Here is a 15838-nt window from a genome sequence, read left to right as displayed (position 1 = left end):
TAAAGAATAAATTATCAATAAAAGTACAAGAAAAAGGGAAACTGAAAAACCTTTAACAACAGGCACTCCGAGATGTTTGATGGCTGCATGCTGGAAAGAGCGTATGAAACTCAAAAGTAAACGACAACATATTATCTAGCTTTATCCACTTCATACATCACCTGGATAAAATGGATGATACTCATTTAAGGAGTAAAATGAAAACAAGCGCACGTGTCAGTCGACAGCCACCGCATTTGACAACTTAATTATTCATATACAAGCCAGGTGTCACTGGAACGAACCAATTATATGTGTCGCACCCATGTATTGAAAAAGAGTGTAAGAGCGTCCACAGGGATGCGAGTATAACCAAAGACCAAAGACTAAAAAAGAAGACTAAATTTAGGTTTAGTCCGTCATGTGACGTATTGGGAAAAGAGTATATTTGGTCGCGCGTTGATAAACATTACGCCTGGGATCAGGCATTAGTAAAGATAACGCCCGAATGGGGCATTGGTAAAGATAACGCGCGAGTGGGGGTTGGTATAGTATACGCTTCAGAAACAAAAACAAAAAAAAAGAAAAAAATGGGGCGGAGGTATAAAGCACGCCCCATGTAAGTTTCATAAATTTGTGAAAGTGGGGCGTTAAGTATATCAACGCCCCGTTTCATGCGTACATTATATCAACGCCCCATCGGGCGTACATTATATCAACGCCCCGTTTCAGGCGTACATTATATCAACTCCCCGTTTCATGTGTACATTATATCAACGCCCGATGAATGGCGGAGATTATATCAACGCCCGATGTGTAGCGGAGATTATATCAACGCCCGTCTATATTTGGATTTGGTCCTGATCGCAGACCAAATTTGGTCTGGATTTTACTCGTTGATCAAATTTTGATCGATGGTCCGTCCCACTACGCCAGCCCACTCGAGTGAAAATTTGGGTTTACTCGTCCATTGCAGTTGCTCTAAGCACTACGAACAAAAAATTCCAAATCTTCGAGACAGTAGAACCCACATATATCCATTTGCATACGTGTTAATCTTACGTGTACATACATGATTGTCATCTTCTTGTTTTAAATGACTTAACTATCCGCTGGGTGAACCGACACTTGGTAACAACATCAAGGTTGTTTTGGTAAATCTTAGGGTAGGCCAAAATAGTTGTCCAAATACTGTGTATTTAGACAATTTAACACGTGCAAAGCATTAGGTAGGCACGTGTAAAGTTACTTACGTGCCGTCAAAGCTCTCTCGAGCAACTCATTTCGGAGTATTTTTCTGTGTTTTTTTCTTCTCTCTTAAAAGAATCTAGGGTTTTTTCCTCAGAGGTGTTTCCAAAACTACTAGGGTTTCCATTTTCATTTCTACACTTGAGGCTAATTTTTATTAGATCAATTTGTAAAAAGTCAAGGGTCTGATATTCAAGGGTTCTCTTTAATTTAAATTTAGGTTCGCGTTTGATTAAATTTGGGGATCTGTTGAAGATTATTTCGAAGTCTGATGGTTCAGTTGATGAATTCCGGAAAACTTCGATCTGAATCTGACACTATGTGTCGGAATAATAAGTTGTCTGTTAAATTAGAGTATGAAGATACTTCAGAGGATGAACATGGTCCACTTAATAAGAGATCTAAGTTTGGTCCTCGTTTTCAACAGGTTTGTGTATATTTCAATTTTATCTCATTTCATTTTTCTTTTTTTGTTTGTGCGGTAATTTAAGGGGTTAGTTTCTCTAGATCATAATTTGCTTATTCTGCGGAGCTTGATATTGACTATTAATAGGTTTTTTACTTTGCTTAATAAGATTTGACATCCGATTGACTATCTAATGCTTTAGAAATCTGCTTTATTCAGATTCTGATCTGGGATCTTTTTCCTGAGATTGTTGTCTTTCTAGGGCTTTTCTCTGACTTGGGTTTAGTTTTCAAAGTTACTTATAAGAATTAAAATAGTTTTTTTTGGTGTTTAATTTGGGTTTATGGATGGATTATCTAAATTTGGGGATTTTGATTCGACAGCAATGGGAAGCTGAAGCTGGTACTACTGTGGCTCAACCTTCACAATACAATCCACTGGACGTACCTAGTCCGTTGGGTTTACGGCTGCGAAAGAGTCCATCCCTGCTAGATTTGATTCAAATGAGGCTTGCCCAAGGGAACCCTTCTAAATTAGGACCTGGAGATGGGGAGAATCTTGATGGGAAGAAGGATAGTAAGGGTTCGCTTGCCTCCGGCAGTGTTGACAAACTTAAGGCATCAAACTTTCCTGCTACACTTTTAAGGATTGGAACTTGGGAGGTATGTAATGTGCATAAAATTGGTTAGTTAATACTTTCTCTTAGTTCTAAGACAATCTTCTTCCTGTGTGTGCTACTAATTTATTCTGTTCAACAGTGTGTGTCAAGATATGAAGGTGATTTAGTGGCAAAATGTTACTTCGCAAAGCATAAACTTGTTTGGGAAGTCCTTGATGGTGGTCTTAAGAGTAAGATGGAAATTCAATGGTCCGATATACTGGATTTGAAAGCAAACTGTCCTGAGACTGGTCCTGGGACACTGGATATAGTGGTAAGCTATTGGTGTATGTAAATTGCATGTATCTTTTCTTGAACTTGGGTTATCTGATAATTTTTGTTTTACTTGTATAGCTGGCTAGGCAGCCACTTTTCTTCAAAGAGACCAATCCACAGCCTAGAAAACATACCTTATGGCAAGCAACTTCAGATTTTACTGGTGGTCAAGCCAGTTTACAAAGGTAATGCAAGGGGAAGAACTTGTTTCTCTTTGAAAAGGTCTGTTGATGATTGCATATATATGAAAATGGTTCAAAGTTTTGGAGGATATGGAAAGAGTGTTCTTCATTTTTATATTCTGTTTGTTGGTTGTGGTTAATGATTTCTGGTGGAGTTATTACCGTCACAGTATCTGAGCGGTATATGCTTTTGAGTTGACAGCCACTTTCAAGTAACTCAGTGAAAAGTGTGGGACTGGTTGCTTGGTGATCACGTACCACTGTATTTTTAGGGTATCAAGCGCCTGTGCCAAATAACTTTTTTTGAAAGAATTTTCATTTAAAGCTGAGTGACCTGATAGTTTTTAACCTCTCAATTGACTGCAAGTGTTTCAGATTTGAAGGAAAAAAATCAAGGTAAATTGGTGCCCATGCAACAGTATAAACAAAAATTAGTCTTGCAGTGGGTTCATGTTTCGACCATAGTGGTAGTGCGGCACATTGTTCTTAATCACTTATTTAGTTATTGTAACTGACATTTTGTTAAGTGGTTTCATCAAACAATCTAATTCAACATCTTTCACTGGATATCCTTAATTAATTAGGTGATAAGCACTGAAATCAAGTTCTACGGTGGCCATAAGTGGAAAAAATTGCTTTTAGGTGAGGTCTGAATGGTGTCAGAGAATAGCTTGTGTTTCAAATCAGTCAATTTCTCCTTGAATCATCTTGCAGTCGTCAACATTTAGTGTCAGTTTAGGCTGAATTCTGACTTTCAGTACTAAGAAATCTTTGATCACTTGTCAGCATTAGTAGCAGTGAGATTTTACGAGACAAGGGTAGTTCTTCGTCATATAAGCATCTTAAATATTGGGATTTCCGGAAAAGGCCAAACGACATAGATACTCGACAAAGATAATTGTTGCATCATTATACACTCATTGATTGTTGACATATCTACATCAAATATGGTGTTCCTCAGGTGACTTGTTTTTTTCCCTACCCAATTGTTTGTGTGTAAATTGTTGTGTATTATGGTGGGAATTGGGAAATAGAATTATGTTAAATGTTCAGAAAGTTAGGCATGCTAAAGTTCGGATGAAGTGAAATTAAAGGTGCACTTTACAGTGGTTGAAATTCCTAGGGCGATGTATTGCGGACATGTGTTTTGCACAAGGCATACTAAATATAATTCAGGTGTTCGACATGGAGCTGCTCTGCCTGTGCATATAAATTTCTTTGGATATCAGTTTGATCTCATCTTTTTTAACACATACATACACTCAATGTTTTATCTTGTGTTTGCAGGCGGCATTTTCTGCAGTGCCCACCAGGCTTGCTAAGCAAGCATTTCGAAAAGCTTATTCAGTGTGATCCTCGTCTGAACTGGTTGAGTCAACAGCCAGAAGTGGTGTTGGAGTCTCCGTTCTTTGAACCAAAGGGTTCTGTCTTTGAGGATCTAAGCGAGTCTAAGTCCCATGTGTTTGATAAACCTAAAAATGAGTTCACGTCTACTTATTCTGGTTTTGTGGATGAGTTGTCACCACCTGGCCCCCAGTCATCTTCCCCAAAGAGCGAATTGCCAGATGCTGTTGGTATCTCAGAAGAACTCATGTCTCGAGAAACTCCGTCCCCCAGTTCAGGTATATTCTTACTTGGCATGCAGTCGTCGAATTTAGCTGATAATCTTGATTATTTGATAAACCATGTCTTGCTTCTAAATATATCTCGAACCTTACCAGTGATGGACACCCATAGAATGGAAGACACTGGGAGCAGTGAACCAGAAGTGTCAAAAGGGTTACCGAGTCATTGGGATCAACTTAAAGTTCCTGGAATTCGTCCATCCATGTCGATGAGTGACTTAGTGAACCACATTGGAAATTGCATATCTGAGCAAATGACCTCCGGTAATCCCCTTTTCTCTGAAGGATCAGAGAACAAAGACATGCTTGACGAGATCACACAGTATCTACTCAGTGATACTCAAAATGCATCAGCTTCTGACGAGAAGTCACTCATGTCAAGAGTCAATTCTCTCTGCTGTCTTTTACAGAAGGATGCTGTGCCAATCCAGAACTCCCAGGTTTATTGTGAAGACGGAAATGAAGGTGGAAAACATACTCAACCAAGGCTTGGTACCGAGTTAACCCGCAACAACAAGTGTATTGATCTTTTCCCAGGTTCTGATGGAGATTTTAGTGATTCTCCCGGAAACAAGCCGGGTATGTCGAGAAAAGACTCCCTTGGGGATTTGTTGCTGCATCTTCCTCGCATTGCGTCTTTACCACAGTTCTTGTTTAACATCTCTGAAGACGGTGAAACCCAAGCTAGATAGGATATAGATTCTGAACCCCACATCTTACTCATTGACTTCTGTAAAAAATGTACCGGTGGATCTGTTTCTTACTTTTCCATTGTTTGTTACCTCTCTTACTATATGAAACCACTGGAGTTGGTGTGCATAGCGTGTGGAAATGCTGGGATTCAGAAATTTGTTTTGATGAAGAATCCTTTCAAATCCTATCATGAAATTGGGAATCGGGCATCCATCTGAAATGCCCTTGTAATTAGTATTTCCCAAATTTAACTTCTGAAACATATGTTGTATGTGTGAAATTGTTTATTCTTGGATATGATTATGTGATGTTATCATGAATGAAGAAGATAACAAATTGGAGCACACGAGTATAACTTGGAGAATTAATATCACGTTGAGGAACTAACATCACTCAACCTAATCTTGCCTATTTTATAGTTCAAGTCTGGAATTCATATTTTTCTTGTTAAAATCTGTTCATCTTTTTAATGCCTCGTTCGTCATGCGCATTGAGATTTCCTGTTGGCATTCTTTCCGTTTTCTTGAAATTATGTCAGATCACTTGAGGTGGAAATCATGTACACACTACCATGATGCACTAAAATAGTTGAATTTATCTGGTAGGACTAGTGAGAAAGTTTCAGATATAATGAGGCCTCACATTGAACTCAAGGTCCCTCGGTTGCATTTTTTCTCTGTTGGGTTTGTAGTTTGTTTTGTTTTTTTGTTGGTCGTATGCAAAGCTATCACCAAAATCTATTGCAATTGGTTCAACGCTGAAATTTCATGTCTCTTACATTCTTCTTCTTTAAATTTCAGCATCCCGAACCTATGTTATCATGTAAGTAACAAAAATCCACCTTTATTTTGGCATCCCGAACCTATGTTTGATTGCAACAGTTCCAATAGATTTTCATGCACTTCGAAAACATCTTTTGAATATTTCCTACTCGGACAAGCATTTTTTTTTATCAATTACTTGGACTAGCATTGTCTTGTGGTTGGAGACATCAATTGTTTTTCCATGTCATGAAATAAGAGGTTTGGTTTTTGATGTGTACAAAATTATTCATCCCCATCAAAGAAATCTTGTTTGCTTAATTCGCAAAAATGAATGTTATAAAGAATAGGACCTTATCATTAATCGAACGTTCAAATTCAATTTTAAATTCTGTAATCAGCATACAAGGGAAATTTATTATTACCAACTAATGAACAACATTTGGCCTATCTTTGTTTCTTCCTGAAATGTATAACTAACTAGTATGTACTTGGACACAATAACAGATTCTTTAAAGAATACGGGGCTTTAACTAGGGATCCTGTGTGTCTTCATCCTCATCAGCTCCTTCTGGTTCCTGTAACATATTCATCAACATAGAGATCTGGTCCTGCAGCATCCTATTTTCTCTCTCTTTATCTGCACGTTTGCTGCGTTCTTCCAAGAGTTGAACTTGGAGATGTTCCAAGACTCTTGCATCCTCCTCTAGTTGCTCATTTAAGCCATCGATTTCCCGGTCCTGGAACAAATTCCAAATTTAAACAAGTTATTGTTAGTCGAGTCGTCTAAATGATGTATGGTTTTTCAAGGTCAGCTCGAGAAACCTTTCTGTTCATTTCCTGAACGGCAATTCGTCGCATGCTTTCAACAACATCAACATTGACGAGCTTCCGTTTCTTTCCGATCAGCCAGCCTTTAGGATAGCATGCAGCGTCAAAATCGGGTGGAGGAAGTAGCATATCAGCTGACGAACGACGAGCATTCGTTGGGTCTGTTGTTGGCTCCAACGGTTCAAAAAGAGCCTTTCTACGCTCTGAAAGGACCGGAAGTGGCGACGGTTCTTGTGGGTTTTCCACGTCCATTTGTGATTCCTCTTTCTTCTGTTTCTCCGTAGTTTCTAGTGTTTCTTCTGCTGGTTTAACGATTATTCGGCCATTTGCTGCAGTAGGAGAGTAGACAACCAAATCCACCCAACATATTGTGCATAACAAGAAGAGAAACAAACAGATAAATTATCAGAAAAAATAAGTCTAGCTATCAACCATGAATGATTATAGATGCATTGTGCCCAACAAATCAGTTTAAACATTGATGTAAAGTAGTCTTTAAGTATAAGAAACCTGAATACGTCATTAGTGAAAGAGAAAGGACTGGCTTGCCTTTGAAGGTACGTTTTTATAGGCATGCATTTGATGGTTTTGTTCATTAGTTTAATTCTAATATCAAAATTCAGGGTACGGCTGACTTTTCCTTGTTCTTTTCCCTCATAGAGTTCTAACTAAAGCAACAATCACCATACAAGATTAGTTCAAAAAAAAGAGCAACACATTTTTAACTTGGACATAACAGCATAGAGAAATGACATTTCGCTGCAAATTCATGGTAAGAAAAAACGGAGACACCCTGGGCTTACACCTCCGATTGTGTACATAATGTCTCAGCCAGTACCCACTTAAAGCTTGTGCCGACGACCATATGGTACAGTTCTGCATTGTTATAAAACAAATACTGTAACTATATTCTAGGTTACTGGAATCCCAAGAGCCACCCCCTATTTCTATCACGGGTTCTGACGGTGGCTGTGGTGAATGAGTTGGTGATGTTGTTTCTAGTGGTATGTTACTGTGTTCATTTTGTTGGTTTGGAAATGAAAACCAGAGATCAGTTTAAATGTGATGACTCAAAATCAAATTGGCATGTGTGCATATATTGTAAACAAAACTCTAATGAAGCCCAAACTCTTTGGTTCTTGGCAGACATTTTCAGTCAACGCTAAAGATATGTTTTTAAGATAAAATTTTGGTAAGATAATTAGCTGAGAATTATTCCTAAATGAAAGACCCTTCTTAAAAATAGAAAAATCAAACAACTAGTCAACTTCCCATCTTCCACAGTTGAGAAACAGAGAGAATTCTAAGTTCAAAGCTGAATATGTAAAGCTCTTCCATTTTTGAGGGACATGCATGAATGATTCTCAAAATTCTAAAATGATGCAATTTCATCAGAATTAATCACAAAAGCAAACATGAAAAAGGACCAATTAAGTTGAATTTTACCAGATCTCTTGCGAGAATTCCAGAACACCCTAGTTGTGGGACTAACAGTCGAGAAGCCATCCAAAGTTCCTTGTTTTCTCTTATCTGAGCTTGGGGACAAATCCATAACTATCATCAAACTTAAACCCAAAATAACTCAACTTTTAAGAATTTAACATCTGGGTGGTTTTCTTTAATCTTCTTAGAAACCCCTTATATCAACTCAGAAGATTAAATCTCTGTTTCAGTTTTTTCTCTTTAGTTTGTTCAACTTTTCTGTCTTTCTTTCTTTCCTTCCCTTTGTTTTATCAGTATCTTACGGTGGTTGGTTATACGTCCGTTAACTTATTATAATGACGTTACCATCCTTGTTTTTAACGGATAGATGGGATTTCACGATAAACATTTTTTATTTTTCTTTGGTTATTCTTTCGATGAGGATTTCATTTTCTTTTTCCTTCTATTTTTTTCTTCTTCTTGCCATCAGGTGTTTTTAAATTAAATTAAAAAAAAAGAATATGCAATTAGAGACGGTTAGTTTTGACTGTTGGGTGGGAGGATAGAAGTATCGGTGAGCTGTTTTGGATTTGAAATTTTGCAACAGACGGTAAAGCATTATAAAACACATAAGAAAATCTTAAACTAACAGCAGGTGAAATTAAAAATAGTACTAACATTTTACCGAGACGAATATCGGTGGAATATTGGTATAAGATCCTCTTAGGAATATCTGAAAGGAATGATGTTGACGAAGCTCCAGCATTTGGACGAGCATACTGATCCTTTGGGGGAATAACTTTGATTTTAGGTCATCTTTTATGGTGAGTTGGTGATTTTCCAGAGTACATGGTTCCTTTGGAATCTTTTGATCAAGATACTACACACACGTATGCATGTTACATGTTTTTTAATCTCGCCGAGAGAATATTTTCCACAACATTTGGGAAATGTGGCCCTTTGATAGCCTGTCTGTAACATTTTTGTTTTCACTATGCTAACATCTTCAGTCCCATCTATATTTTAGCAACATACATCGTCCGATTTGGAAGTAGGAATGTGCAATTACGATTAAAAAGATGCAGGACAAATCTTTCAGGAGACCGGTGAATAAAACCATGTGGTCAAGTGCATAACAACACTTCTTGAACCTCGTTTAACTGGGCCCCTGCACTACAGGACAAAAAATGATCATGAAATAGCAAATGTGGGTTATCCCTTATCCCATTTTCTTTTAAAATGGCTAAACTACCCCTAAATGATTAGTTAAGTTAAGTTAAGTTAATTAGTTTGTTTAAGTTAAAATCAGATTTAAGAGTTAAAATTTTGAGGGGAAAAAAAGTAGTGTTTTTGTGTGTTGAGAAGAAGAAGCGGAGTTTTTGTGGGAAAAGTTAGGGTTTTTAGAAATGAGTGATTGTAGTGGAGGAAATGACGTTGGTGAAGCTTCAAATAACAAACATGATTGGGTTGAAGGTGAGATTGTCTCAACTAATCCTATGGATTGGATGTTTGACGAAGAGATGTTAATAGAGGAAGCCATGAATATTGGTGCAAATGAAGATCTCATTGCTCAAAATGAAGGAACCAACCCTCAAAATGAGGAACCCCAAGCTCAAAATAATCAGGTAAACATCTTATACCCTTCGATTTGAGTGTTTGTTGCTCCAAGTGGTCAAATCATCCCCACTATGGAACAACTCAGTGTAAGGGTCGTCAAAGTCGGGGGGTGTATGCCAAACGACTCTGTGAGGTCGTCAATATATTGACACTATTAATAACGGCTCAAACCTGCAACTTTTCCAGGTTATGAAAAAACGTTAGGGTAGTGTGATACAGATTGACGACCCTTTTTAGCTAGGTCACCCAAAGTCGTTATGTTTTTTGGTTAACACGGGAACGACTCTAAAACCAAAACTCCCTGTAAAATGTAACACTTAGGATCGTCATATTTGTAGTCATACGAAATGACGATCCTAGCTAGCCATCGCAAATGTTATGCAGGGTCGTTAGGTGCCATAGTAATATGGTGTAACGACTCTTCCACTGGATTTTCATAATTTTTGATTTCATAGAATCATTTCATTGAAGCGTAAAAGACATACATCTTGCATAGCGTTACGTTGAAGGAAATGAAATACAATAGATAATAACGGTGCACTTATACATTTAATCATAAATGGCGTAATTATACATATTTCCTTCCAAGATAAAGTAGCAATGGTCTAACTCAAACTTTTTCCCACGAAGCACCTCATATCGCGCATACGCCTTCCCCAATGACGAATCCGACGAACCATTATCGGGGTCTCTTGGTTCGTCGATGGACAGGGGTACCTCATTCTGCTTTTTTCCTCGGAATGGACCGGCATTCAAGTATTTGGTGTGTCAGGGAGGTTTGGAAGGAGGAGTGGCATGTGTTTCTTGTCTTTCTTTTTACTACAATGGTAACACACACAAAAAAGGAATAAATCAGTTGACTATTTCATGCTATCAGAACAAGGGTCGTCACCTTATTCTTTAAAAGAGAAACGACTCTAATAGAAAACATGACGACACTAACAAATAATGTGACGACCCTATCAATATTTTGGACAGTGAGTATTTCTGTTTTGCAACTAGGGTCGTCAACTAAGAGTAACGACTCTAATCCAAACCATAAGAGTTCAATGACAACTCGAATATATATATTGACGACACTTCCAGTTTTTAAGACAGAGAGACTGTTCTTAGCAGAATTAGGGTCGTCAACAGATTCTATTACAGAGGTAACGACCCAAATCTAGGGCAAAAAATTGTAGTAGCAGAATTAGGGTCGTTAACTTAAACATCATATAGCTTAACGATTTTTCATAGAGTTAACATGCATATGAAGAATCATTAGGGTTTAAGAAAATACAGAGTAACGACTCACTCACTGTAACTGAAAAAAATCGGTTCCAGACCTCAATTTCACAATCAAGACTCAAGAAAAAATCAACACAAAAGAGGGTCTTAGTTCACTTACTTTCTAATCGGTGCCATTTCTTCTTCTAATTCTTTCCGGCTTGTTACCGCGGTCTTAAAGTTTTTCGTATCCACGATAAATTGACGAATTTTTTTTTTTTTTTGTGTGTCGTTAATGGAGGAGAGGGGGAGAACTCAAGTGGGAAATGAAGGGAGGGGAGGAGAGTAAAAATGCGAAGGTTAAGGTTCGAACTTCTCACCTCCTGAGTCATAAGAGGGCCTATAACCAATGTTTCACTTAGATGTTTTTGATGTTTAACGAAATTTATTGCTATATATAAGATCATCGACCAAAACTTTGTTAAAAAATATGAACTTTGTTAAACGCTCCGCTTAATTCAATATTATTTACAAGAACACAAACGATTTGATAATCTATCGTTCACGCTTTAATATGCAATTCCATTTACAAATTGAGAAAACGATTCGCTCCGCGATTTACGATTTCACAACCTTGCTCCACAGTCTCTGCAAAACGTTGTTGGGTGCGTCTTCGACACAGGAAATCAATCTACTATAGGTACTACAACAAAGATAATTGAACTTGAATGTACTCCAATCCACCCAAGCAAATTGGAAACCAGTAAACTGAATAAATGATGAAGTAATTGTACCACACATGACTTTACAACTTCAAAATAACAGCTCTTTTCGTAATGTCATTTAAGCTCAAGTAGCACGATTAAAACTTCTCCAATACAAATACTGACATGTAGTTAACAAGAGTGTGAATACCCGCATTACCAGGATTGAAGTTCTGATAACGTACTAATCCTGCAAATTTGGTTGCAACTTCAAGTGCACCAACAACCTCGCTAAGTTAGTAAAGCTCCAACGTTAAAACCACATTCCCAGGGGTAAAATGATCAACTTCATTTTCTTCTAACACTTAAAGCTAATCAATTGCCTGTAAAAAAAATAAAAATAAATAAATAAAGAGATGATGTGATAAACAAGAGAAAGATAACGCATATTGGCTGCTTGCTTCCTTTTGAAGTTAGAGAGTGATAATCACCACCAACGCAAAACCTCAAGCTCTTACAGAAGAGTCTAGTTTTTGTAGCCATTCCATGTAGTGAACGTATTCTCTTTTATGCAAGTGATGCAGGAGGAAATCAGTGAAGTCTTCTACAATTCCTCTAGCCCTCAAATAATCCTTCAATGCATCCTGTAACCGAGGATCCAGAGTACTGCACATACATGCCATCGATGAAGAAAATTTAAAAAGGTTTACTGAATTTGCAAAATACATAGTACGAACAATGGAAAGCATCCAAAATTTTTCACCATTAATTATCACAGAACGTAGAATGACATTTACGTGCAAAATTCAAACAAGATTGTGTTTGAAATATGATCAAGAAACTTCATCTATGAAGCACATAAAGGCTCATGTATGTCAATATGTTGAGGAACAATTTCAGAGTACAGACTACAGGCATTTTAGCCAAAACAGAACTGGAAATCTTGCAATTATCACAAGATATTAATAGTAAAAGGTGGCAAGAAAGTTTACTTTACATATAAAAGTTGATTAAGCCTTTCCAGAATACAATTGGTTTGAGTTCATATGCAAGAAGTTGGTCTGGCCTTTCCATAAAACTTACAAGTGGTCCATATAATACTATAATTTTCAACCATGAATCTGATAAAGTTTGATATGATATTGGTTTTAATTCCTGGAAAACCCATACTGAATCACCATCATCAATACCTGCTATCACAGATATGGTGATATCCCAAAAACACATAGTTTGGATGCCAACAACTAAAATCTGACATAAGCTTCCCTTAGACTAATACCTGCTATCACAGATATGGTGATATCCCACACCAATTAACAAATCGAAGGAAAACAAGGTCCCATAATAAATTACAAGATCCATGTCTCGATTCTAAATTATACAATGTCAGATTCTCTGAGCTTTTAGTGTCTGAAACATTCAGAAGAAGTCGATAAACATATAACCACTTCAAGTATACACATATTCTTATTTTATTTTAAATAGCAACCTCAATAGTCGTTTTAGGATTCAGTATGATAAGGATATATATGTGTCCACGCTTCAGAATTAGTAGGTGTCAATGTCCTTTATATCACATGCCAATATCCAACGTTAACTTGCAACACATAAAACTAGCTAGAAGCCTCTGCATTCTCATCGGATATGAAGGAGACTTACCGTCGCATTTTAATACAGAAAAGTAGGGTCGATCAATCAATCAACGAATAGTGGAATACTGAGTGAATAAGTACAATATACAAAGTTTACAGGATTATAAGCACACATGATATACATGAAAGAATTTGCCATTGATTCATTTCTTATTCTGTTCCAATAATTTTGTTCATTTTCCGTAGGCAAATGTTTATGGTTCAGTAATCAGTAGTGGTGCATGGTACTGATGAACCTAACAAGGTTCTAACAAATCAAATTCATAAATCACTGCACTCAACTAATCAACGTAATGACTAGCACTAGTGAAAGCTAAGTTGCAAACTGAAAAGCAAAATTGAATTGGAAACTGAGAATAAAAACACAAAGTAGAGCCTCAAATCTAACCTGAACAAGGGTCCTCTATAAACTGAATCTCCCAAAGAGCTGGAAGATGGAAGATAGTAAGCATTCTGGATAGAAAATTCAGAACCACCTTCACATTTACCAATACAACCACAATCAAACTGCAAAATGGAACTCAACCCAGGCTTTTTTATGCAAACTTTCATTAGCCCTGTGTTAGGAAATAAACCCTTTTTGTGTATTTCTTCTTCTTCTTCAGCAATAGGAGGACCCAATAAAGCTGAAACAGCAATCTCTTCACCAAATTCATTTTTCCTCCTTAGAACCACATCTTTGGATTCCGATTTATCCCATTCTAATGTAAAATTCCCCACTGATCCAAGTTCATTTTTGATCTGTAAAATACAACATAAAAAAATGGGTTTTTAGAAATCTAGGGTTGATTTTTCAAGTTTAATAAATTATATCGAGGGAATGGAAATCTACCAGATAATACGGAAGTGTATTTTGTTCGTGTTTGAGTTCGGATTTTATAATTTTTGTTAGCTCCGCTGAATCTCGAACAACTGCACTGTAACTTCGACTGAAGATGTTAATCAAACTCCTCCTCCTCATCATCTCTCTATTCCTCTCTTGCTCGCTAGTTGAGGAATGTATGGGTTTCGTTTACAGAAATGATACACGTACCGAAGATGCGCACCGTGATCAGATCTAAGGGCCATTAGGGCAATTCTGGGGGAGATTTGCAGGGAGTGGGGTGAATGGCGGGGTCCATCACTTTTTTCTCCTCTCACACCAAACATCACGGTGCACATCTTCGGTACACCAAACATTTCTGTTTGGTTTAACGAGACATATGAAATGTTTTTTTAAAATAAATATATGTATTGAGGGACTTGTTATGCTATCGAGGAATTATTGTTGTTTTCGACAACTATAAATAGTACGGTTATGCATAGTAGAATATAAAATTTAGTTTCTTTCCAACAAATCGAAATGTCATTAAGATATTAGGAAAAAAACTTATATGAATGATAAAATTCGTATAACAAAATCTATATTTCTTCAATATATTCTCAGCTATTGATATATGGAGGTAAATTCCTTAAGGCGTGACTGAAAAAAACATCAAGAATATAAAGCATAGTTTGGACAACTTAGCCTATGTAAGTGGTGGTTCAGATTTGTCCTCACAAGAGATGAATCTACGGCTGTAATTTTTTGTCATAAGTGATGGTTGTGATTGGGATTAAAAGTGCATCTAACAGCTAAAATTTACTTACCATATCACTAATGTTCCATTAATTTTTCATAAGAAATAGTTTATCAATTTTCCATAGTAAATGTCAATTATGAATGATATCTAGAATACAAAACAAAGCTTGGCTAAGTTAGGCTAGATAAAGAGCGGCCGAGATTTGTCTAGGAGGGATAAATCCATGGCCGTGGTTTTTTCAACTAACCATTATAAATACTTTATTAATTAGTGTTCTGTTAATTACATGATTAATTAATTTTTCATGATAAATGTTCATCTAATGAATCTAATAAATACATATTTTTATTAATAAATAAGTTTATTAAAAATTATATATATATTGATCGGTAAAGAATTTGGTACTGGCGAGTTTCGAACTCAGGTAACTGGTATCATCACCCAATGACTTTACCACTGTACTACAGTGACCCCGGTTGAAAATTATATAAATAATTTTTAATGGTGGTAGTGAAAGAAGCAGTGGGTGATGGAAACAATGACGAGTGTTTGTGAGTGGTGGAGGTGGTAACATTACTGGTGGTGGAAAAATATTGGGCGTGACTGGCTTTTACGTAAAGTGGTGGATGTTAGTGAATAGTAGTGGACAATAATAGTTTCGTGTCTTTACAAAATGGGCAACATTTTATTGCGATAGATGTAGTTGGTTGTTTTTAGCACAACTGGTAAGGACAAAACACAAATATTTTGAGGAGGATACTAAATCATATAAGACAATATGATCATGACCGCTGGATCACCCAAATGGTATCCCAACTATTTATAGTACCGGATCGAATAAATCACGGTTTTTAGTATTAAAATAAAATTGATTACATTTCTAGAATACAAAACAAAGTTTGGACAAGTTAGGCTAAATAAAGAACAATCAAATTTATACTTGCAGAACATAAATCTACCGCTACAAATGATCACGTTTAATTAAAATTTAATAATAAATGTTCAATTGATATTTC

At 36.7% G+C, this 15838-nt stretch overlaps 3 protein-coding genes across 4 annotated transcripts; 1 reads left to right on the top strand and 2 right to left on the bottom strand.

Moving 5' to 3' along the window:
- The first annotated feature begins 1275 nt into the window (after window positions 1-1275).
- LOC113301256 lies at window positions 1276-5411 on the top strand. Its single transcript, XM_026550013.1, has 6 exons — window positions 1276-1654; window positions 2017-2295; window positions 2392-2565; window positions 2646-2752; window positions 4037-4371; window positions 4471-5411. The coding sequence occupies exons 1-6, from the start codon at window positions 1499-1501 to the stop codon at window positions 5064-5066; spliced, it is 1647 nt and encodes a 548-aa protein (XP_026405798.1). The 5' UTR covers window positions 1276-1498; the 3' UTR covers window positions 5067-5411.
- Window positions 5412-6163: 752 nt separating this feature from the next.
- LOC113301254 (protein HEADING DATE REPRESSOR 1-like) lies at window positions 6164-8467 on the bottom strand. Its single transcript, XM_026550012.1, has 3 exons — window positions 8106-8467; window positions 6654-6988; window positions 6164-6568 (listed from the first exon to the last, which is right to left on the bottom strand). The coding sequence occupies exons 1-3, from the start codon at window positions 8218-8220 to the stop codon at window positions 6362-6364; spliced, it is 657 nt and encodes a 218-aa protein (XP_026405797.1). The 5' UTR covers window positions 8221-8467; the 3' UTR covers window positions 6164-6361.
- A 3190-nt stretch (window positions 8468-11657) lies between these two features.
- Window positions 11658-14311, bottom strand: LOC113302113 (mitochondrial acidic protein MAM33-like). 2 transcript variants are annotated; one of them, XM_026550961.1, is made up of 4 exons: window positions 14093-14311; window positions 13649-14001; window positions 12127-12274; window positions 11658-11991 (listed from the first exon to the last, which is right to left on the bottom strand). In XM_026550961.1, exons 1-4 carry the CDS (start codon window positions 14222-14224, stop codon window positions 11980-11982), a joined length of 645 nt encoding a protein of 214 aa, XP_026406746.1. In that variant the 5' UTR covers window positions 14225-14311; the 3' UTR covers window positions 11658-11979. The 2 variants fall into 2 exon arrangements, with proteins under 2 accessions (XP_026406746.1, XP_026406745.1); XM_026550960.1 differs by having other exon boundaries at window positions 12100-12274; window positions 14093-14310.
- Between the last annotated feature and the right edge of the window lie 1527 nt (window positions 14312-15838).

This window comes from Papaver somniferum, chromosome 8 (assembly GCF_003573695.1).
Source record: "Papaver somniferum cultivar HN1 chromosome 8, ASM357369v1, whole genome shotgun sequence".
NCBI classification, from domain to species: Eukaryota; Viridiplantae; Streptophyta; class Magnoliopsida; order Ranunculales; family Papaveraceae; genus Papaver; species Papaver somniferum.
The sequence above is the reverse complement of the archived record's forward strand: the minus strand, read 5'-3'. Positions and strand labels throughout refer to the sequence as shown.